The 25271-nt window shown below is 37.2% G+C and overlaps 1 protein-coding gene across 3 annotated transcripts in view; it reads right to left on the reverse strand.

Moving 5' to 3' along the window:
• Nucleotides 1–25271, reverse strand: part of GRM5 (glutamate metabotropic receptor 5) — a gene marked incomplete at both ends in the record, with an annotated part of 228678 nt that overhangs the window by 49141 nt on the left and 154266 nt on the right. For all 3 annotated transcript variants that reach the window (XM_079545734.1, XM_079545733.1, XM_079545732.1), the window contains one exon: nucleotides 8702–8937. In XM_079545734.1, coding sequence (XP_079401860.1) covers nucleotides 8702–8937 — 236 coding nt within the window. The remainder of the gene's footprint in view (nucleotides 1–8701; nucleotides 8938–25271) is intronic.

The following is a 25271-nucleotide window of genomic DNA, read 5'->3' on the forward strand; positions in this document are numbered from 1 at the left end:
TCATGAGAAAGACTTGATGCCATGTGAAGGCGACCTTGGGTTATACACACAGAGTGACAAGGTATGAGCTGGGGCATCATGTTAGCATGAACCCTGAGGTGATGAGAGGATATGGGGAGGGCTGGCTGTGCTAGCAGCCGCAACCTCTGTTTAACTGTGCAGAGTGCTCAGCATTACACTCCTTGTCCAAATTTGTTCTTTCCTGTTGTCACATCTCCAAAACACAAACACACAGATGAGGGAAAAGAAACATAATCTTTCATCAAGAAAGTGAGTCCGACTGGCAATGGCTCATGTCTTGGATCTATTTAAAAGCAATTAGCATACTAATGGGCACAGAGCCAAGAGAGCACTCAGGGGTGCTCTCAGATCCACACAAGGCGGCAGCAGCTTGAGGCTCTTCTGCCCCAATGCCACCAGAGCGCACCTGGGTATGGCTGCCCCAGATGTGGGATGTGCTGCTGCTCCACCAAGCAGGCACAGCTGGTAGGAGGCTGACAGCCATGGAAAGGAAAAAGGAAAAAAAGAGAAAGAGAGAAAGAAAAAGGGAAAAGGAAAAAGGGAGAGGGAGAGGGAGAGGAAGAGGAAGGAGAAGGTGAAGGAGAAGGAGAAGGTGAAGGAGAAGGAGGAGGAGGAGGAGGAGGAGGAGGAGGAGGAGGAGGAGGAGGAGGAGGAGGACAGGGGAGAGAAGGGGAGGATAGGGAAGGGGAGGGGAAGCACTTAAATACTGAAACTAAATGAAATTAAAATAAATATATAGAGTAAAAATAAAATAATAATGTAAAAAAATCAACAAAATTAGGGAACGGAAAAAATAGGATATTTGGCTACAGAGGAAATGTCATTTTGATGCTGAGGCAAAAAACACACCTCAACACGTGAACAATGTAAAAACAAATTGTAAACTTGAAACAAAACACCTTAGTGCTACTGAGATGAGAAAGCAATTAAAAAAAAAAAAAAAAAAAAAGGTTCATTTCAATGCCTTTCTTTCAAATTATGGGTTACTGAGTCAACATGCTGCTATGGCATTTTTCAGATTTGACAAGTAAATATCTCTCAGTGCAATGCACTCACCAACTGTTTTTGACCAGTTCAAATTTTCCTTATTTTGCAACTGAAAGCCAGTGCTGGTGCCATTATTATTAATGTGAGCATTATCAACAAAATTTTAGATTCAGGCAGGGCTGAAGGACCAAATCCACTGTCCAAAATGCAGTCCTTGGTCAACTTTGTTGTCTAGTCCTGTTTAATTCTACGAGAACAAGGCATATTGAGGGCTCTCGCAGCTCTGACTGGAGGCTGACCTGAATTCTTTGGAGCCTATGAAAGTTTGGCTTTTATTACTAATTTCAGAAAAATCAGTGAAAAAAGTAATAGTGATTATTAGCCTCGGGGTAAGTAAATAAATAGATTTCCATTTCCTCACACTGCTTTCTTAGTAACAATATTCTTCTTCCACCTTCTACAGAATTCAATTTCTTTGATTATAAGTTACAATCAAACACAACAGCTACTGAAGCAAAAGCAAAACTTTCTGCACTCACACACATGCTTGCTTTAAATCACAAAATCATAGAATAATTAAGGTTGCAGAAGATCTCTAAGATCACCTAGTCCAACCATCAGCCCATCCCTACTATGCCCAGCTAACCACATCCCTCAGTGCCACATCTCCATACTGAACACCTCCAGGGTGACTCCATCACCTCCCTGGGCAGCCCATTCTACCACAGGACCAGTCTTTTTGAGAAGAATTTTTTACTAATATTTAACCTGAACCTCCTCTGGCCCATCTTAATGCCCTAAATATTTTCTATACATGTAAGAAGTTGAATTCCTGAGATAAAAAGATGATGACAACTACTCCAATTCACCCATCTAATAAGAAAGATATAAAATCTGGATATAATTAATTATTATTTACATTCATTACCCATAAAATTGTATTACTATTTTCTACGTAGCTTTCAAGGTTCAGAAAATCAGTGAGAATGGTAATGAAAGTGATGCAATCACAGTAGAACAATGTATCATCAAAGGATCCCAAGTATGGAAGAAGGAAAATGGGGAGCATGGGGTAAAAGAAAAATAGATACAGGTTTGTATTCAGGTTTTGGAAGAGTTACTGAGGAACTCAGTAATAGCAGAGGAAATACTGAAGTTATTCCAGAATTTGTGTAACAGAGATTTTAAAATCAGGTTCAGTGCATATAGGAAAAGTGTTTCAAATAGTCATAACAGACCAGGTAACAGTCATTAGTGCCACACTGCTCTGTGAGCCAGAAAAGGAGTGACATATCTACATAAGGCTCTTAGCTCAGCTTGTATCAGGCTTCTGGAAAACTCAGAGCTGGACCTTGCAGCTGATCTGCCTTTGGAACTTTTTGGACCCGAACCAACATTATGGCAAAAGTAAGAGATGTTAGAGTTCTAGATCTTAGATGTGGGCTGTAAAAATGAGTCTGGACCATCCCTCAGCTACACAGTGCTCAAACACAACACATCATATATTAAACTGAGAGACAGACACGATGTACTCAGGAGAATTAAAATGTCCTTTGAATTACTTTTTAAAAAATATAAATAAATTTTGAAGTCATTTTTTTTTATTTGTTTTTATTTGCAATCTAAAGATAAAAGTGTGGGACTGTCACACGTTTGGGAAATATGGGGTTCAAATGGGACATATTCCTTGAAATATGGAAAATAAGCCATCCACTCTGACAAGGGATTGCCTTTTTATCTGCTCAGCTTTGACTAAACCAGTTTTGGCACTTGAGCTTGAATTTAACTAGTAGATTATTAATTAGCATGTTGCAGTGCAAAGACTGTGCAGTTAGGTGTGATTCCTAAACTCTGTCAGGGTGCATCAAAAGGCCATTTGTTAAACAAAATTCCTGTTGAACTGAAACCCCAGGATTTTCTCTATGGGTTGTTTTGACATCATTAATAGTATCTGTAGCTGGATGAATTTTCAGCAAAGAGGTTGATAATTTCTGTGTTTATGCTTTATGTGCCTTTCTGTACATTTAGCTACAACAGTTTTCTCACATTTATCCCAGATCTCCCTTTCTGCAAATAAGCTCTTTCACTCTTAACCCTGTTCTTAATTGCTGTCAATTTTTGCACACCTGAACAAAGTGTTTTTATCTCAGAGAAGCCACATGATTAAACCGGGACAGGAAACACTGCCTGCTGAGACCCATTCATGATGTTAATACAAGTTTCATTTTCCCTGTTCATCACGTTGAGTATGTTCTTCTTCCTTATAACCCCACACTGACTCCTTGACTCCTTTAGCATGCTGGGCACAAGCAGCTTTCCTCACTTTTAGTGCTCTCTGTGTCCTATCTGAGGTTGATCTCTGACTATGTTTAATTCATCTTTCATCACTTCCCTTTGAGTTTTTTCCCTTGCCGCTTCAAACCACAGTATTTAATGTCAGGATTCTGCTGTAAATAAAAACCTGCAAAAAGGATCCACAACCTTCCTTAAGATTCTCATTTCTATTGTGCCTTTAAACAAAGCTATCTGTACTTTCTGAAGGCTTACCTTCTGTGAGTCAAATTTGATGTTACAATGCTTCATCAGCATTAGCCTCTATTTCTTTTCTCTTCATTGATCTTCACAGATACTTAGGCTGTATATTGTGGTTTTGATCTATATTTAAGTGGTACTTAAAAAAAATCTGTTCCATCTATGCCTCTGGATTTTATGTATCATGGGAAAAATAAAGTGATTTAGGAGCAAAGGCAAAAGGATTAATTTAACAAACAGATGAAATAAATCTATTTTTGCTCCAGCTGACTTTGAAGACTTGGCTTTTTCCATTAGAATTTCACGACATAGTTCCTTTGAACTGGGTTTTCTTTTTGTCCTAATGTGCCAGGACAAAAAGGACCAGAAGCAAAAAGAATTTGATTTCTGATGAACAGACTTGCCTGTGAGCAAGCAAACATATACACACCTAATCTTTAAAGGTGCAAGGGCAATTGATAGCAAGGCACTGGATTAACCTTCTTTGACCTGAAAATGATCAAGTAGTGTTACTCATCTGGTTCAAGTTGCACACTTATTCACGACCTTCACTGAATTGTGGTATGAGATAATAAAAAAAAATCTGACTGATGTCAGAGGGGAAGCCAAATTCAATTCTTGTAAAATGCCTGGTGTTCAGAGGCCATTACACGTCTCCTGTTCAAGATGCACTTTACACTCTTCACTCTGACTCTTGTGGTCTGGAGGTGGCTTGTTGCATCTCTCCTGTGGCATGGAAATGATTACATGGAAACTCAAGTCAGATAAGCCTGCAAACTTCTCACTTTCTGTAGTACTCTAACTAGGCAGAAAATCAATGTACTTAGCAACAGCAGTGACGGCCATTTGGATTAAGTTTGTTCAAATCTGCAAATGAAAAGCATGCTTGACTCTAAAATTTTCTCCTCAGTGTGAACTAAGTGTATGTGAAGGGATGGAGATCTTTTAGAACTTGAGAAAAATGAGTGAATAACAAATGGTTTTGATTTCTCATTATTCATTTATTTACTTTTTAATTTATTTTTTGTATTTTATTATTTGGGTAATTTCAGTCTTGTTTTTCATACCTTTATAAACTGTCTATTCATTTCATACCTGTACTTATTTTCTTACTGTTTGACTAAGTTGCTTATATTGTTAACACTTGCTTATTTTTCATGTTATTAGAGCCAGTAGACGGAGAATAATTATTTTTTTTTTTCCCACCAAGGTAATGATTTTTGCTTTTAACACTCATGGACTCATAGTCATAGAATCATCTGAGCTGGAAGAGATGTTTAAAGATCATCTAGTCCAACACCCCTGCAACGAGCAGGGACATCCACAGCTAGATTCGGGGCATTAGAGGCTCAGAGTCCAATCCAGCCTGACCTTGAATGCCTACAGGGACAGGCAGCCAACAGATCTCTGAGAAAGCTCTTCTAGTGCTTCACCAACTCTATTGTGATAAACTTTCTTGTATCCAATTTAAAGCTCCTCTCTTTCATTTGGAAATCTTTTCCCCTTCTCCTGTCACAACAGACTTCATTTGATAATGGCCTCATCTATCAACACCAATCAGCCCTATGTTTTTAATTTTATCATTATCTCAAGTAGTAGTAAGCATTTTTCAATAAGCTCAATATCTTTAATTGGGATCTTGGGAAATCCCTTTACCTTATTTTTGTTTTGTTTTGTCTGTATGTCTGGATTTGTATGCAACTGTTGGAGAAGAGAATGTATTTACCTAAGTAAAATGAAGGGTGCAGTTCTGTTTTCTTATCAGGATAAATCTGAAGCAACATACATACACATTGTCACTCAGGAGTTCTCAGGATAGTCTACAAAATACTAGTGACCACGGAGGGCAAATGTTGTCATTACACTTATGAATCCTGAAGTGAGGGAATTCCAGACTCAATGTGGTTAAAGTTAGGCACTCTGCAGCCCCCAGAAGCAGTGCAGGAAGAGGGTAGGAGGTGCTCCAGGCACAGAGAGGCCCACAGAGGAGCAAGATGTCTCCCTGCAGCCATGGGCCCCAAATGGAGCAAATCTCCATGCACAGCCATGGAAGAGCCCACTGTGCAGCAGCAGATGAAGCCTGGAGGAGGCACAGCCCTCCTGTGGATACCTCCACAGGAGCAGCTCTGGGCCAGAGCTGCAGCACATGGAGAGGTGACCCATGGTGGGTCAGGAAGGCTGGAAGAACTGCCACCCATGGGACTGTGCTGGAGCAGAGCCTGAAGGGTAAGTTTCATGGGATGGAGCCATGATGGAGAAGTGCTGAGAGAGCTGCATGTGGGATCAGTTGTGGAATGATGGTGTTCTGTGGGAGGGAACCATGTGGAGAAGGGTGACCATGGAGGAGCCTCAGAGATGACATATTATGGACTGAGAGCAGCCCCCATTGCCCATAGTCCCGTGCCATCCAGGATGGTAACTGATGAGCAATCTCCCTGTCCTTGTCTCAAGCCACATGAGTTATCTACATTTTTTATCACATTTTCTCACCTTGTCCTTCTGAGGAGGAAAAGTGAGAGAACAGAGTGATAGATCTTAGACATACATCAATTGTTAAACCACCACAGTCACTGAATTTCCTTTTCAGAATTTTGATGTACCTAGACCACAACCACAACTATAAAACTGAGTAATGTGATGACTAAGGGTTTTCTTTGTGAAAATCCTGCACAATTTTAATGAGAAGACACATTGATTGCTGTGGAACAGTGTCCTTAATCTGGTGAAATCCACAAATGAATTAACATTTTCTGCCCTGCAGCAACAAGAAAGAATTAAAGCTATTCTAAACCATTTTTTGTTCTTTTACTATAGCTATCATGGCCTACCAATGAATATGACAATAAAGCTGAAGGAAAAATAATTAGAACAATATATTTGGAAGATTAGTTTTTTTCTCCATCCTTGATTTACAGTTCAGCAGATCGTGATTCTTATGCGTTTCTTTGTGTGTTTAAAATTCCTTGAGTTTAGGAACCTACTTAAGCTGTAGCTCATTTAAGATTTCTTTGTGGAAAACCCTTCTGTGATGAGTGCTTTTCCAAATGTGCTACTTAAGGTCTGTGACTACATTGCCTCATACCCACAACTGAAAGACTTCATGTTTACAATAATATCTTTCTGGACCCCTATTTATTTATTTATTTACTTATTTTTCCAATGGTGAATTGTATTTTATCCTATGATAATTTTTTTGCAGGGATTAATTTTATTTTAGTCCCTATAAAAGACTCTGTAGGCACCCATGTTTCACACTGACCAATCTTTCATATAATCCAGAAATTAGATTTTCCCAATGCTTGTAGAAAGTAAGTTAAAAAAAAGAAAAAAGAGGATACACTGAAAAATCTAGTTGAAATGTCACTGCTGATGGAGAACACTGATAGAAAACAGATTTTTATGAACTTGTATCTGCTCACATCTACTGTACTGACATCTCAGGAAAGAGATCTACGTTATTTTGGAGAAATCAATGAAATTCACTGATCAATATGCAGTTCCTGTCAATAGAGCAAATACAGTCTGTGTTGGGCTGTGCTAGAAGGTTAGCAGAAAAAGATGCTAGAAGAAGGTCAATTGAATGTTAAAGGCATACAGTGAGATTTTGAGATTTCTAGATTCAATTTCCACCTCAGCTGCAAACTTCCTCTGCAACCTTGTACAAATCAAAAGGTTTATAAACCTTAAAGGGGACTTAGGTGTGATTTCTTTCTTGTATAAAGCTAAAAACTTTAATCCCCAAAAGCCATTTCTTGGTCTCACAGGTGTGTGGAAATTTGACATTTTTAGGAGGGAATGTCCCTTGGGGCTTAGAGATGTGGTTGCACTGATGCCCAGCATGGGACCATTCCAGGGTGCCCATCAAGGGGTCTTGTTCTCTCTGTCAAAGATATCCAATCCCAAAACCATTTTCCAGTGAGAGCAAATCTGTTGGAAATCTGAAGAAAAGCCTGACATCTGTCCTTTATGTGTAACTTAGTGAAAGAGATTCAGATTAATGCCTTACTGCGTCTGAAGAGCTTTAATGCTACATCTCCGACTCACCATCAGGACAGCTGGCCATTAGGTCTCCTCTTTCACTTCCTTCTTTTTCAAATTGTTTGAAACCATTTCAAAAATTCAAATAATGAGAAAGTGATCAAGGACTATGACATAGATTTCCTTTCACAGACGTTGGTTTGCAGTCATTGCCATCATCTTAGGGTATGGGAAAGGCATGAGAGTATTTGTGCATCTGAACACGCGTGGAGAAAATTGATGTTACATATGCACTTTGGTGAATATACTCACAGTATCTGCTTTTAAGGCTTGCACTGATTTTCTCCATGCTGTAGGACAACAATGCCTCAAATTGGTATCAGCCCTGAAAAGAGTACCTTAAACTTCAGTTGTAGTTCAGGGATTTCATGCAAATAAAGGATGAAGGATGTTTCAACCCAAACTAAAATGTTTATGCCCCTCAAGAAAACAATGCGATGGAGCATTGTCTTAGTACTGAAAGGAATCTCATAAGACAAAGAATAATTAGCAGAAGAAAAACAAAAATCTTTACATAGGCATCACATCTTTCTGGAAGAAAAAAAGTTGCTGCTGTTTTGCAAAAATGACAAAATGTTGTGGCAGTTTTTGCTAAAATCAGTTCAATTTCATGAAAAATATCAGCTTTGTCAAAATGACATTTTCTAAAATGACTCACAACTGAAAGAAATCCAAATGAAATCTTTCAAATCAAATAGACTTCTATCTGAAATAATAAAAGAATCTTTATCATTATCATCTGTACTTCAGATAATTTTTTAATAAATAGATTCTCTGATTCTGAGATAAGAAAGCATGATTAACCCTGTTTCATAAAAGAAGCACTGAATACTAGACAACAATATTTTTGAAAATAGTTAGATGCCTAGAAGAGTAGAGGAGCACTAAGTTTTTCAAATATTGAGAGTAGTTAGGTGCTGTGGTACTATCAATTTGTTTCTTTAGAGAGCTGAGTACTTTTAAAATTGTAGCTGTTGTCACTCTGGAAAGACCAAGGGTTGCAATTCCAGCCTCTTATTTCAACTGCTATTCCATTAGACCAGGCTGTATCAGCTCAACAAGAGCTGTTCAGCACACCTTCAGTCACACTGGTTTATGCAGCAACAGAAATAACTTCACTTACTTGTGCAAGTCTTGTTGTATTTAGGATTCTCTTGAGGAAACCCTTCCAGACGGCACTGGAACCTGTGCTGCCAAAATTCCTGAAACCATGGATTTCGGTGATTGGTTTCTGGCCGAAGCTCCAAGTAGTAATCATCAAACCATTTAACATCAGGAGACTGGAGCTTGATTGTTATTCCACCAACAGCTTCACGCTGATACCCGTCTGTCACATCGTACCTGTCTGCCCAGCCATCACTGCAGGGGTAAACATAGACAGCATTGACTATTCAATGGAGTAAGAAAAGGGCTTTCTCAGAAACAAAATTAGGATCCTGAGAGCACATGCTCACACCTGTGACTCGGACTGCAGTTTAGTAATGCACCTGCAGTAGAATCAAAGAATCATTTCAGGAAAGGACTTTTAAAGGCTATCTGGTCCAACTGCCCTGCAAGGAACAGGGACTCTTACAGCTCCATCAGGTGCTCAGAGCTCTGTCCAGCCTGACCTTAAGTGTCTCCAAGGATGGGGCGTCCACCAGCTCTCTGGGCACACTGTGCCAGTGCCTCACCACCCTTGTTGTAAAAAATGTTTACCTGTTATTCAGTTTAAATCTCCCCTCTTTTAGTTGAAAACCATTTCCCTTTGTTCTATCACAACAGGCCCTGCTTAAGAGTCTTTCTCTTTCTTTCTTACAGTCCCTTTAGATACTGAAAGGAATAACATTTCTAAGATTCAGTTTTTCCTTTTCCTTGTGTTTGCTTGTAACTGGCACCTTCTACTGAGATATTATTCATCCTTCACATAATTCCAACAACATTACAAATCACATGTCCCAAAATCTGCTATATATAGACACAGCTCTGCATCACGTAAAGTTCACGTGAGCTCTGGGAAGAAAAATCTTGGATTTGGTGTTTTACTGACACTGGGATGATGCTTCTCCTACCTGGAAGGGGACAGCGTTGAGGACAGGATCTCTGACAGTGCTGGCAGGCAGTGAAAGGCAGCTCTGTGTTGCATACCATGCCTCTAATGTGCAGTGGGGCACGACACAAAGAGCTAGAAGCAAATTTTGAATGAGCTGACACTGCTCAAGCAGAAAGACCAGTTCATAGCTCAGCTGCTGTGATAGCATGGCATTGCATCTGAAGCAATAAATCCTCTCTGCAGACATGACTAATGAAGTTGGGCAGAGCACTAAGCAGATGTCATGTGTTGCTTCTATTTCTTGGTTGATGGTGGCTGGAGTATTGTAGACTTGCACGGCACACATAATTTTAATCCTGTTTGGTTAGCCTATCAGAGCTTGCAACACACCGACCACAAGTAGTTAGCAGAAGTGACTGAAGGCACAAATAAAACAAAATGTCACAAACGTCTCAAGATAATTCCCCTCTCTCTGGCTTCATAATGGATTTCCCTGGAAGTATTGAATTTATTAAGTTTCACTCAACTCTACTAAAAATATGCATATCTCATCAGAGTGTTCCAAATTCCTACTCCTTTATCATGAGCATGATATTCCAGTTTTTCAAAAGCCCCAGGTCTTACAGAATTACAGAGTATTCTCAGACTCTTTGTTTTTCCTCTAGAAAGTCACTGATGTTAATGATTGTAGAGAGCACCTTTAAATCCTAAAGGTCAAATAACTGGGGGATAAAAACATCTTAATTTATCTTACTTTAAAACTTCATGAGTTGTTCAAAGTAGCTCTCACTATTTTAAGCTAGTCATAGAGTAACTGATGTAGGTGACCTTTAGCTGTATGTTTCTGTTGTTCTATTTTGATCATCTGCTTTCTGGTTTAAACTTTGCTCCTGTATTCAAGAGCATGCAGGAAATCTGCTGCAGTCACCTGGTCCCCAGCACATCCCCTGTTCTCTACACAGGGACTGAGTTGTCATTACACATTGCAGAAGTCACACAGTGACTCTTTCTGCACAAGACACTTTTACCATGAAGCCTGGACCCTTGACTGCATCTTACAAGTGCAGCTGCAATGTCAATAAGCAGCACTTTCACCAGTAGCAAAAATAATATCCAGTGTGAGAGGAAAATGAAGAGACTGTTAAATATGCTCCAGATTTCAAATATACTGATTTCTTCAGCAAAAAGAGTACGCATTCATGAAAGGAGAAAGTTGAACACTAATTTTGAGCCTGAATACAGCATTTGGGAAATTTACCTTTAAGCTTAGATCCAATTAGGAATGAACATAAGAGGTAATTATGCCAAACGAATTCAAGAAGTTCACTATGGGCAAATACTCCCCACCTGCCTTCAGAACCCTGTGTGGTCAAAGATTTACTGCCATTTTTGAATTATTTTGTGATAAAATCTGCAGGTTTTTTACATTTATAAATGATTTTACTTTTGCTTTGAAACATTCATCTTAACCTTTGGCAATATTTTAAGCAATATTATCTGACTTCGCAAAATCCAACAAGTTTTATGAATGCAAAAAGTGAACGATTTTCTGAAGGTTTACAAAATTATAGTAATGCTGACTAGAATTTAACAGACATAGAGCTGTGCTGTCAGTACCAGAACTTTATGACTTGTCTCATAAAAAGCTTAAAAAGAAACTGTTTTCCTGTAATTAATTTCTTTACTAGTTTTCAGACAGAGTGCTATAAAATTTAGAGTCTTACTTTATGAACAGTTTTCTCCTCTAAGAAGATTTATAGCAGAGACATAATTCTAAAACTTTAAGTTACTAAAAACATAGAAATAAAAGCTTCAAATTGCATAACTCTTTTCAACTTTTCCACAGAAAGACTTAATTTTTTTTTTCCTTGCTTGGGCACATTGCTTTCCAGTCCTCTCCTGATTTACTGAGCCCCGGTGCTTTTCACTTATGCCCTTTTACAGAATGAGCATGTGCTTGCAGTTGGAAATGGAGCATTTGACTCTAATCTCTCTTTTCTCTTCAAATGACGACACAGTAACTTTCCTTGAAGACATGTAATAATTAAACCATTGCTTTTGCCACAGAAGCAAATGCAGTTGCTGTTTTTGAACCCAACTTATATCATTGCCATCACAGCAAATTAGAAGGACCAGCAGCCATCTTTATGTGCAATACAGAAAGATGTAATTTGAGATTTGGGATCATCCCTTCATTTTTCCACATTGGCCTTTGCAAATAATATAAGACTCTATTGGGAGAGCCAGGCAACTTCAAGAGGTTCTCCCATACTGAGGATACCTTTTACAGAACTAGCACATGAATAGAGTTGCACTTCACTGTAAACAGGACAAAGAGACAGAAATGCTACCGGCTTAAGTTAAATGAGAGAACATAGACAGCTTTTGTGATAAGATCCATATGTATCAATAATTGCTCAGAACAGACCATTAGGCAAACATAAATGAATGGATAATATAAACAAGACGTAATGGTTTCAGGAAAAGTAGGAGAAGGAAATACAGAAGATTTGTAGCCTCATAAATCAGAGTTTCATTCATGTGTTCAGAGATGCAGAACATTGAAGGAATTAGGGCTACTGATTACTGGTTATAGAGTTATAGAATTACTGAGGAAAAGACCTGCAAGATCACTAAGTCCAACTATTAACTGATCCCCACCATGCCCACTAAACCATGTCTCTCAGTGCCACATCTCCATTTCTCAAAATCTGGGAACAGTGACTCCAGTCACCCCTTGGGCAGACTGTTCCAATGCATTACTACTGTTTCTGAAAATATTTTTTTTCTAATATCCATTCTGAATCTTCCCTGGTGCAACGTGAGACCATTCCCTCTCATCCTGTCACTGTTACCTGAGAGAAGACGCCAAACCCCACCTCACCACAGCCTCCTTTTTCAGGGAATAGTAGAGAGAGATTAGGTATCCCCTGAGCCTCCTCTTCTCCAGACTGAATAATCTCAATTAGTTTACCAGTGACAAAGATATGGTCCCTCCCATGATATATGTTCGCTTAAAACCATCAAATCTGGAAGGAAATGCAGAGAGCTTTTTGTGAGCAGCCACCAGAACATTCTTCAAATCACAGGGCCTGATGACACTGAAGAGTAGTAGTAGCTGATTTATCAAGTTCTTTTCAAGCACAGACAACACTGTTTGGATATGGGTTATATCTAGTAAAACAAGGTAGGAGTTTCCTCTGTTGAATTATAAGGTAGATAGAGACAGATTGAGAAGGTTAACAGAAAGAAAATTGGGTGAGAACAGCCATGAAAATTAGCGTTTACGACTTTTAAAAGAGGAAAAGAAAAATAATAGACTTCACTAAGCCTGAATTTCAAGATGGCATCATTTGGAAGGAAGATCTAAAGAACTGAAGAATTAAAAAGCACTTTGTGCAAACAGAATGCATTTAGTGCAATCCAGTGACAGGGCAGTAAATACAGTAACATAAGAGTGACCATGTCAGAGATGGAAATACATGCAAAGCAGGAGCAAGGTCCAATAATCAAGGACCATCATGAATGAAAAACATGAGTAAGACAGTGATAAAATGAAAAAAGGTATGACACAACAAACAAAGGACAGTAGGAATAACAATGACTGGTTCTCTAACCATTTCATTGTGAGAGGAATGAATAAAGGAAGTGTCAGTCTGCAGGGAGAAAGTTACCAAAGACAAAGGTAGGACAGCTTTTGGTATCGAACTTCACAGTTGGGAAAATAAGGAATATGGTTAGCATAACTGACAGAAGCAATAGAGGTAAGATGTCAGCCAAGAACTGTAAAGGTGGTGTAGTGAGCAGGATTGATTCAATTAGCTGTAGGTTTGAAGACTAAAGAACTAAAGACAACTCCTGGAGAGAGATGTCATAACTGTGTTCAAGTATATAAGAAACTGCAGCAGAAAGATCGTAATCTGTTGCTCATCTTGATTAAGCATTCGTGACTTAACCTGGAAGGAGACTCAGTTAAACACTAGAATAACCTTCCTCAAGGAAAGAGTATAAGGAATTGGAACAGATTGGTGACTCGAGGGGATGTTAGAGAACAAGTGATGCAGATATCCATCTGATGTCAACAACCTTTGCTTGACAAAGGGAGGGCAGTGAACTCCTGTATGTACTTTTGTATTTTATTTTACATGCCTGGGAATGCGGATTACATAAAAACCCAATGGATAAGAAGAATGGATGCAAAGAAAATTAAAACACTGCTCCTCCCTCACAGTTTCTTCAGCTGTTCGTGTCATTTTGCCTTAATTATTTTCTTGTCATCATTTTCTCTCTGCACAGTTGCTGTTTAAGCATCAACAAAGAAAATAAATTGATTGGGATTAACAGTGTGCTTTACAGGAAATACAGCTTACTCCAATGATGCAGTTGGGGTATTCAGGAGTGTGAAGGGGCTCATGTCCAGTAGAGTCCAGGATTCCTATTCTAAAGAACTGAAATAGCCCATCCAGAGAAGCATATTTTCATGCACAGGGTGAAAGAAATGGAAGAAAAAAATCTCATTAGAGCTAGATAACTTCTTACACAGTTGTTTTAAATTAAAATACTTCTTTTTTTTCCTCTGTACTAGAAATGTTTATTTATCCTTTCTGTTTTGTTTTTTTTTTTTAGTTCCCTGTTCTTTCAAAGCTACTCTAAATAAAGACAGTACTGCTTTCTTTCATCTGTTTTGTTGTGAAAAGAAGGACTGTAGATGTATTCCTCAAAAAATATTATGGGGAAAGATTTAGAGTAATCCTCTTGACATATTGAAATGTGAAACCATTCTCCTTGCAGGGTGTGTGTTATTAAGAATTTATTTGGATTGTCTAACTAAGAAATTATCATACATAATAAAATGAAAATGTGGATATTTAAGCTGATCTTTCCCAAAATGCACACAAATTTCTTCACGACATAATGCATTAATTGCAGAGCCAGATGACCTAAATTCTCCTGTTTTCTTCTTTTAAATAAGTCATTGTACCAAAACCAACTTTCATGTTATCGGTTCTAGACAAGTTGTGATCACCAAAATGGTGTGAGTCAATAACAGTGACCTGGGAAATATAGCTTTAGGATCTTCAGAATCTGTGTGAAGCTACCTGGAATACTGAGCACACATTTCTCAAGCACTGCTTCTAACATTAGACAAAATGCTAAGAGAAACATGTATACAACAAAAATAGATTCCCCACCCTCTCTTTTGTAAACATTTCCATTTATTTTCTAAATTGAAAGTGAAGAAGTATCTGGGGATGAGCTGAGCTGATTTTTTTTCTTTTCTAAGGTCCCTCTCCCCCTCCATCTATAGCTAAAGCCATTAGAGTTAATGAGTGCATTCATTAGACTGTAGTCTCTTCTTTTTTGTTATGCAAAAATCTGTTTGCAGGCCACATAATGATGATAGAAACTGCAGATCTGCCCACGTGTAATTATTCTACTGCCAGAAATTCTGACCTAAAGCATTTGAGAATATATCTGATTTTTTTTTTCCAAATGTGTAGGAGTTGACTGGGTGGCTGTCTTTAATTTTCCTTTCATTCCATTTCTCTATTGGTTTAGGTTTTTTTTTTTTTTTTTTTTTTTTTTTTTTGTGTGTGTGTGTGTGTGTGTGTGTGTGTTTTTCTTTCTATATCTTGAAAGTTCTGAAAGCATTAAAGAGTCCTCATGCTATTCTACAAAATGTTGCCAGTCCTGCAAAGGTAAATTTGTTTGGTTAAATGCTGCTGGTGGGGAGAAATTGCTTTTGGTAAGCAGCTGTAAATTGTTGCATTTAGATGAGATCATTTTATAATATCTGTTCGTGCAATGAATGGGGATTCTTGTTGCCTGGCTTTTTTTAGATTGCATTTCCTAGTCTTTGTCTTCTTTTCCATGCATATCATAAAGATAAATGAATTTAAGGGTAATTCAAAGGAAATAAATGATTATTTTTAGGCTGTATGATACAATATTTTCTACAAGATGATATCTTAAAGAAGTTACTATGCAGTGAATTTTGTAGATAGCGTGCACAGGATAATATGGATACTAATTACTTGCAGAGTATCCAAGCTTCCTGGAGCTGAAAAAAGGTTTTGATGGGAACTTGCAAAACTGGTAGTGTATAGTAACATCTAATTTGCATGAAAACAGACAGTTTTGCAGCTGTCTGCATCTGTAGTTCAAAGCTGTACAGTAATTCATCCTGATTGTAGTCCAGTCTAGAAAAAGAGATATATGTAGTTTCCAGTGTTCAGTGACACTTCTTCATGCTTGCAATCTTTTATAGGTAGTCACAATAACTGGAGGACATTATGGCCATATAAATTGCGTGAGACATTTCTTGAAATTGAAGAGATCTAGCCGGATGTTACCCTTTAAAACAGCAAGGATAATCAGCTTGTGTGATATGCTCTGATTCCTGAATAATTCTTTAGTAAGCAGAACATAAGTGTTTGACACATTGCCATTAAGAAAGGATTCTGGATGCTTAGACAACTTTATTATAATGTCTTAAAGTTGATTTTCCTAAGATCTAATGTAAATCTGTCCAACAATTTTAAGTCCCTCACTTCTGTGAGGACTGTTTGCTATCTTTGTTTTTAGAGCAATAATTTGCATTCCCTTTCAGACTTATTTAGACTAATCAAAACCAGTTCATTCCAACTTTCCTTTCAAAAGCTACTTTCTAGACTTACTGTCATTCTTGATCTCATTCTTCCTAAAACTGTCCAACTGGTCTTTCTCTCTGCAGACATGGTTCTATTTCAGGATGCTTTGAAAGCACCAAGAAACATTCATTGGTGTGACTTGGCACTGGGTGAAGATGCCAATGAACACCATTTTGAAAACTCAAAGGTCTAAACATGAGAGTGCAATGATGGACTCTCCTTCCAGCATCTACTTAGTCCCAGATGTTGGCCCTGGAAATCCTCTCATGGTTTTCTAAATGCCCACATTTAGTCAGCAGGCAATCACCATTCTGTCCCCAAGAGGAATCTGCAAGTTCTTAATTACAATGTTTTGGAGAAAAAGGAGCAGCCACCATTTTTCCAGGCTTCACATTAGATAAGGACTGCCAAATGAGGGAGTAAAAACAAAAGGAGTGTATGCTAAAAGAAAACTCAAAAACATATTTGGGAATTAGTTGTAGTTTTATTAAAAGTTTCATCAAGGTGGGCATCAGAATTCTTCCATCACCCTGCTTTGTGATAGGATAGAAGGATTACTTCACATCCTTAAAGTGTATTTGCCAAGCATGGCTGCAGCTTCTCTTTGCAACATTAATTCTATTGACTCATATTTATAATTCACTCTAAGCTCCTCAAACTGTAAACTTCTCATAATGACAACCTAAAAAAACCAGCAGTTACATAATGTCAGCAGAACCAAAGAAAAACAGGGAAGAAAAAAACGGTTAATTTATAAAACATTTCAATCAAATAAGTATTTGTCCTGTGAACGTGCTGATTTCTATCTTCCCCAGAATGCCTTACTTCAGTATAGCTTCTCCAACACTAAAATGTCTTCAATGCAATGTATCTATTAAGCCTGTATGAACAAACGCCAAAAAGGCAATGTTCAGAGATCTTGGCAGAAAGTAAATAAAAACTGACTATCTTGAAACACTATTGCTGCATCCCATCCCCTTGAAATGGAAGCAGCATTAGGATGATCTTGCATTGAGGGTCTTCAGTTTGTTCTACAGCCACACAACATGACCTGTTTGTTGTCTTTGCTTGCATTCACTGAGATGATTTTTCATTATTTCAAGTCTACCAGGAGAAAAATATATTCTGAAAGAAATGATCTTTTATGAAACATTTGGTGGGACTGTCCTTAATGGAATGGTTCTCCATTTGACAGCCAGGTACCACTTTTATGGATATGCAACAACTGTCTTTGTGGTAAATTCAAACGTAGGTATGAGCAGGTAATTGAGATATCCTTACTACTTAATGGGTACTTCAGAAGAGTGTAAAAAATGATTGAACTAGAACCATACACTTAATGAAGACAATGGATATATACATATGTATACACTTATATATGTGTATATACATATATATACATGTATACGTATTTGAGTATATATTTACAGTATTTTTTGCCCTTAAAATATTATATGTAACAGAGTATCTAGCACTTCTGTACAGTAGCTGTTATGTGCTTTGTAAAAGATATTTGTGAAATTATTAAACCTATCATAATATCATGAAATATAATTCAAGAAAGCACTTGAGTTTTTGTATCTTACTGTTCCTGTAGAATAATACTTTTAATCATAACTAATACATTTAATCTTTGGATACATATAAAAGGAAACAGTATGATAAAATCTGTGCATATACATGTGCCTACATATTCTAATGAAGTGCAAATGTTGAGTTAAAAAAAAAAAAATAATAATTTTCACGTATTTTATATGCTATTTTTAATAACACATATATTCAAACTAAATCTTCTCATTACACTGGAGATAATTTATTTATAACAAAACAGAATTCTTCCATGTGAATTATCATGAAGAATCATGGATTGGGTTGGAAGGAAACTTAAAGATCATCCAGTTTCAACTTCCTGGGTTGTCACTCACCAGTTTGGGCTGCCTGGGACCCCATCCAACCTGGCCTTGAGCATCTGCAGGGAGGAGCATCCACAGACTTTCTGGTCAGCCTGAACTTCTCTCTTTTAGTCATTTTCCTTGCTATGTATAAGCTTTCTCCAAGTACTAGAAGGATGCAATGAGGTCTTCCCAGAGCCTTCTCTTCTCCAAACTAAGCAAGCACAACTTCCCAGCCTTTCTTCATAGGAGAGGTGCTGCAGCCCTCTGATCATCTTAGTTGCCTCCTCTGGACCGTCTCCAACAGCTCTGCATCCTTTCTTGTACTCCTTTCAGTACTCCAGACCAGCTTCACAAAAGCAGAGTAGAGGGGGACAGTCCCCTCCCTCTCCCTGCTTCCACCCCTCTTTTGATGCAGCCCAGGATACAGTCGGCCTTCTGGGCTGCAAGGCAGCACTGCTGGCTCATGTTAAGTTTTTCATCTAACACCTTGTACTTGGCCTTGTTGAACCTCATCACTTTCTCATAGGCCCACTTTTTGAGCATGTCCAGGTTTCTTTGGATAAATCATTCTTCTGTTGTATAAATTGCACCATTCAGCTTAGTGCCATCAGTAAATTTGCTGAAGGTGTATGAAAAATCTCACTATCTAGGTCATAGATAGAGATGTTGAAGAGCAATGGTACCATGGTGGACCCTTTGAGGACACCCCTAATGACTAAATACCACCTAGACATATAGTTATTGACCACAGCCCTCTTGCTGCTATCACTCAAGTAATTCCTTAGCCACTAAATGGTCCACACTTCAAATCCATATATCTCTAATTTATAGATGAGAATGTGATGTGGTACCATATCAAAGGCCTTTCAGAAGTCCAGGCAGATGATTTCTTTTGCCCTTCATCTACCAATGCTGTCAATTCATTATAGGAGGCCACCAGATTGGTGAGGGATGATCTGTCCTTGGTGAATCCATGCTGGCTGTCATAGATAAACTCCCTGTCTTGCATGTGCCTTAACATAGCTTCTGGGAGGATCAGTTCCATGATCTTCCCAGGCATAGACATGAGGTTCATTGGCCTGTAGGTTCCCAAACATTCCTTGCTTGCTTTCTTAAAAATGGTAGTGATGTTTCCCTTTTTCCATTCATTGGAGACTTCACCTGCCAGCAAGAACGCTTTCAAAAATGATGGAGGGTGGACTGCCAACTATATGAAACAGTTCCTGTGGGACTCTAGGATGCATGTCATCAGACCCCAGGGATTTGTACATATTCAGTCTTATCAAGTGGTCTTGAACCTGCTCTTAATCTTGTGCTCACATATAAACCACATATAAATCACAATACTCACATATAAATCAGATGTAGAACAAAAGTTCTATGGTAGGGATGATATGTTAACAACATTAACAATATTATTTGCATTTTTAATACTTATTTTAAATAACGGAGCCATTATAGGTTCCACTGATCTAACAGAGAATTTAAGAAAATCTAATCTGTTTTTATAGCAGGAATGCAAATCTTAAATTTCCAGACTTCAGTGTATGCTCTATAATAAGCCTAGAAAGAATAATATCAAATTTGCAGCTGTACAATGGATTGCAAAATCTTTGTGTGCAAAGGTTTTAAAATGTTAAATATTATATAACCTTTTTTTTTTCTTCAGAGAAAAAGTCATCTATAGCCAATAATTGCAATAATTAGCATCTGATTAATCAAAAACAGAAATAAATTAATACTCATAGACCTCCAGGAAATCAGTAATTTCAGCATTTTTTTTCAAACACCCCATTCTCTAATCTGAGCTAACTACAAGAATGCAAACAAAATCAGACCTAGAATAATAACCTAAGCAGAATAGATATGCTGACATCCTGCTCCTACTGAAATCAGCTGGAGATTCACCACTGACATCAGCCAATACCACCTTCCTAGCTTTGTGCTCACATCAGGATGTATCCCTCTAATTAATTCACTGCCTGTCTTCAGATAATATAATGTGTGATGGCTAGCTCACAATGGTACTACTACTCACTGTGATATTACTACTCACAATGATATTACCTGTACTTACCACAGAACTGAATTGATAGAACAGCATTATAGACCCTTCATCTTTTAAACTCAATTCAAAATAACACAGGCGTCATAAGTGATAAAATTCCTTCAGTCAACTGTTTGAGAAGGTCAAAGCATGCTTTAAGGATAATCAGGGGAGGATCATTACAGGAAAGGTGTTTTGCTGTCTGAAGGAAGAAATTGTGTCAAACACCTTGAAACCCAAGCATTTCTTTACTTGTTGTACAGTACTCAAGTACAGCTTCCCCTTTAGAGTTGTGCTTCATATTAAATGTGGTGAAATGACACAGCTAATCTATAACATACACATGACCAGATTTGAGAATTTTGGATAGAAATACTGCTGCAGCAAAATGCAGATTTCTTTCAAGATATAAAGACCAGAAGAAGCCATTAGATCAGGACTGTTAGGTTTTGCATGGCGTCTCTGCACTGGTGAACCTGAATCATGCTGAGTAGCATCTTTATGGCTCCTTTATTGTATAGTGCTGGCAGAAACTGGTCTTAGAAAAAATAAGAATGAGACCCAGGGGTTACAGGCACTTTAGATGTGTAATTTTCTTTTGCATAAGGAGTTTTCTTTAAAATGTGGGTTGTCAGTGTATAAAATTGAAACCAAATGCAGTCCAGAATATATTTGAGAGAAAAAGCGTAGAAATGTGTTGAGATAGTCACACTTCTGGAGAAATTGTGTAATTTAAGACTATCTGCATCTAACACTAAGTCTGCAAAGAAAAAAAGGATAAGAATAACACTGATTATAATAATATTTTGACTGAAACTAGAGACAAAAATGCTTGCAATTATGCAAAGCCCTTAAGGCATAATAATCAGGCCTTAGGTTTTGGAACTGTGGCTATGGTTGCTACCAATAAATAGGAGATATGAAACTTATCAGTATCTCTATGTCTTTGTCTCTGCAAACACAAGTTTACTGTGAAACTACACATCCATCTGCAAACACTGAGACATCGTTTCATGTTTTTGAGGGACTACAAATGAGATAGAAAAGATATAGGAAAAATGAATGTTCTTAGTTTACAGAAAAACTAAGCATTTAGAGGCTATTTAGAACTGTTCTATAGTACAATAAGAACACTTTTTTTCTTTGACAAGTTCTTTCTGAAATTGTATTGTAAAATATATTCCAGGATTGAGTAATGTACAGATGCACATGGATGATATAAATTTTAGGAAATGGTGATGCAAAGCTAAAACCTCGTTCTTTTTAGTAAAATTAATTATAACTTCATGAAAAACATGCTCTTCTGTAATGTAATCATGTTTCATGGAGAATGTTTGAGAAGTACCATGTTAACATTTCAAAGTGATATGCACAGCAGTATGATTCCATTTGGAGATTTTTCTTGCTTTTCTTGCCATATTCAGGCCTTTGATGTCTTAAATCAGTGATAATGTATGATAATATCATGATTTATCAGTTAATACACAGCAAGATCTTATATCCTGTGACAGCTGAATAACTGAAAGATCTCCAACAAAAACAGTAAATTATGTGGTTTAATGATACAAATATTTTCTGACTACTGCTCTGTAAATAGCACAGTAATTGTGAGGATACATCCCTTGTTTAAAATATGCTGTTATATACATTTCTGTTAAGCACTTTTTCATTCAGGGTTCATACTGATTTCAAGGGTAAGATGACTTGAGTCACCATCCTTGGATGTGTTTAAAAACCATTTGGATGTTGTGCTCAGCAACATGACTTAGCAGAGGGTTGCTAGAGTTGGGGTACTATGGTTAGTTTGTTGTTGGACTTGATGACCTTTAAGGTCTTTTCGAACTTGAGCAATTCTAGGATTCTATGATTTTATGACTTCACCTATTTATCACTGGCTTAATGGGAAACAAACGTTTTTGAGAGAGTGTTTGAACCAAACATTACAATGAATGTTCTGGAAAACCATTTCCACATTTTAAGGACTAACACTACATTTCAGAAATCAGATGGCATCAGTTAGTACGAACTAACTGCAACTGAGACTCTACATGTATACTTTTCATATCTTCATTTTTTTGGTTCAGTATCTACACTGTATTTCATGAAAGATTATGTGGAACACTTTTGCAACTTTAGAAATAACTATGAAATCAAATCTGTTTGTCAAAAGGAAAAGTAATCTTTCAAAGCTAGACACAATATAATGAGCTGAATCCATATTCGTGATGCTCAAGTACAGTTTACAACTAAGAAGCTGTAAATATAAAAGAAATGATGAGATTGAGTGAGCCTCAAGATATTTTTATGTTGAACTGCCATAAAAAAACAGATATCAATTAAGGACATATATTTTCTTTATTAGCTCCAAGAAACATGAGAGAAGGTAAATTAAATTGAAAAGTGGCTGTGAACAAGGATAAAATTAGTAGGGTTATAGTGCCACAGTGGCAAACTCAAATGAGCAGCATGGGAACTTTTGGCCATGACCATAAATTTCAGTAGGTACTTTTCTCAATGGAGTTATGGCATTTAAAATTGTTGTAATAGGCCGGAAGAAACCTTATTTTAAGTAAATTATACTAAGAAAAAAAGAAAAAAGAACTTTATAAAATGGCTTATTTTACATATTTGGCTAATATATCTTTTCTGCCATAATCTAATGCTAAACCAGAGTCTATAAAAGTACCTAAAAATAATAAGTCCGTAGACTTACTTGATAGTCTCAATGAAGGTGCACAATAACTTTTCAAAAATTTTCATATAGTCCAATTCTGCTCATCTACTAACTGCTAAATAAACTTCTAACTACTAAGGTTTTCAGTGTTAGTTCAATGCTAACATTTGCAGTATCAGAAGGAGTAGAGGAAAGGAAGTAACATGACTGAAAATGAAACAAAACAACAGAAAAAAAAAAAGAACCAAATGAGAACAAAACTACCTGTCCACCTTGAGAGACATTTGAAAGTTTTGTAGAAGGAACCTGCATGCCAATTCTAATTGACTTGCATTTCCAAATCTGTTGGAATATGTTTTCTGGACTGTTTAATCCCAATCAATTTGCAATAAAAGCAATTGTGATTTTTTTTACCATCTAACCCTGCTGCTCTGGCTCAGAGCAGCAAAGCTGCTTTCTTAAATAGATATTTAAAATGCCTTTATTGATCTTTGGAATGCAACTCTGTCATAATTAAATAAAAATTGATTACTTCAACTGAGATTTTAATCTGATTATTTTTAAGTGCATGATGTTTAAAATAATATTTACTGTAAGACCACAGTCCTTTTACTTTGCTCCTTTTAATTCTGCATTAAAACTGTTCTGCTTATCCTTTACAAAACAGAATACTTTCAGTTATGTTCCTTTGTCACTCGTAGATAGAAATCTGAGCATCTTAAAAAAGGAATCTAAATTTAAATTTTATTCATTATCCCAGTTTAAAATATATTTCTGATGCGTATACTGATATCAGCTTAAGAAAATAAACAAATCTTAATCAGATCTTTTTTTCATTCCCTTTTCAGGTAACATGATGGTTTATTTTATGATTGTTATTATTTTGAATAAAAATGTGTCTTAAGCAATTTATGAACTGGACTGGAAAGGGTGAGAGAGCTGAGGCTGTTTAGCCTGGAGAAGAGGGTGGTAAGAGGGATCTCATCAATGTCCTGATAAATACCTGTAAATACCTGAAGAGAGGGTGCAAATAGGATAGAGTCTGGCTCTTGTCAGTGGTGTCCAGTGCCAGGACAAGAAGCAATGGGCACAGACAGGAGTATAGGAGGTTCCTCTAAATGCCAGAAAACAGTTCTGTGCTGTGCAAGTGATGGAGCACTGGTACAGGTTGCCCAGAGAGGGTGTGGAGTCTCCTCCTTGCAGATCTCCAGAAGCCACCTGGACATGTGGGCACCCTGCTCCAGATGTCCCTGTTGGAGCAGTGGTTGGAGCAGATAGTCCCAGAGGTCCATTCCAACACCCAACCATTCTGCAGTTCTGTGCTTTGCTCTGAAAATACCAGCATTTCTGGTCACACAACGAAACACTATTGCCACTGATCTATATTGTCTGAGGAAGGGTAGTTAGCCAGAGAAAACTGCTCTGCTTGCTGACTGTCTCCTAGCTGGGATTACATCTCAAACTATTCATGGCACATGAGGAAAATTAGGTCTACATGGCAAACATGGCCAATGATGGGAGGTTGGTGGTGTAAGAAATGCCAATAACTTTGGACCTAAATATACCAGATGAATGCTCCTTTTCTTAAATGAATAGGATTATGTGACACTTTCCCTTTCACTTTTCCCAAAAAGTGAAACTGCAAGTAAGTGGAATAGCTTTTCTGAAATATAAGCACCACCTTATCTAAGAGAGCTGTACTAGTCACAAATAATTTAGACTGAGAAAATAGTATTTTAAGAATAGCTTTGTGCTATTCTTCAATCAGGATATATATCTGATAGAGGAGAATAGGGTGGGAGAAATAATTTTTAAAAGATGTTACAAGAGAAATAATCATAGTTTCTAAAAATAAAGACATAATTCCAATTCACAGAAAAGAAATAGCAGTAGTATCTGAAATTCAAGAGGGGATAAAAAAGGATGAATTGCATACTTTATGTAATGAAAAGTGCTAAATTTTTTTGTCCTTTTAAAATGTGAAAGTGATTAAATTGTTAATGGTTGTGATAAACTGTTATTAAAAAAAAAAAAAAAAAAAAAAAAAAAAAAAAAAAAAAAAGGACTAAGAGTTACAAATATATTACATGGACACATCCCAAAATAATAAGTCCTCATGACATACACTCTCAGTGGATCAATGGTAGCTGGTATGAAATCTGGCTTATAAAAATTGAGAATTACTGATCCAGAAATTTGCATGTACGCCATTTCCACATTTCTCAGAAAGCTGTACTTACTTGTAACACCAAAATTTTATTGGGAAAAAGAAAAAAAAAAGAAAAAAGAAAGTAAATGCAAAGATAAGTTGCTAAGAAACTACTGACAATAAAATAAAAATAAAACATAAGGCTTTGATCACAACTCAGTAGGACAAAAGAGAGAGGGCAGATGC

The sequence above is a fragment of the Tetrao urogallus genome, assembly GCF_951394365.1.
Source record: "Tetrao urogallus genome assembly, chromosome: 1".
Lineage (NCBI taxonomy): Eukaryota > Metazoa > Chordata > Aves > Galliformes > Phasianidae > Tetrao > Tetrao urogallus.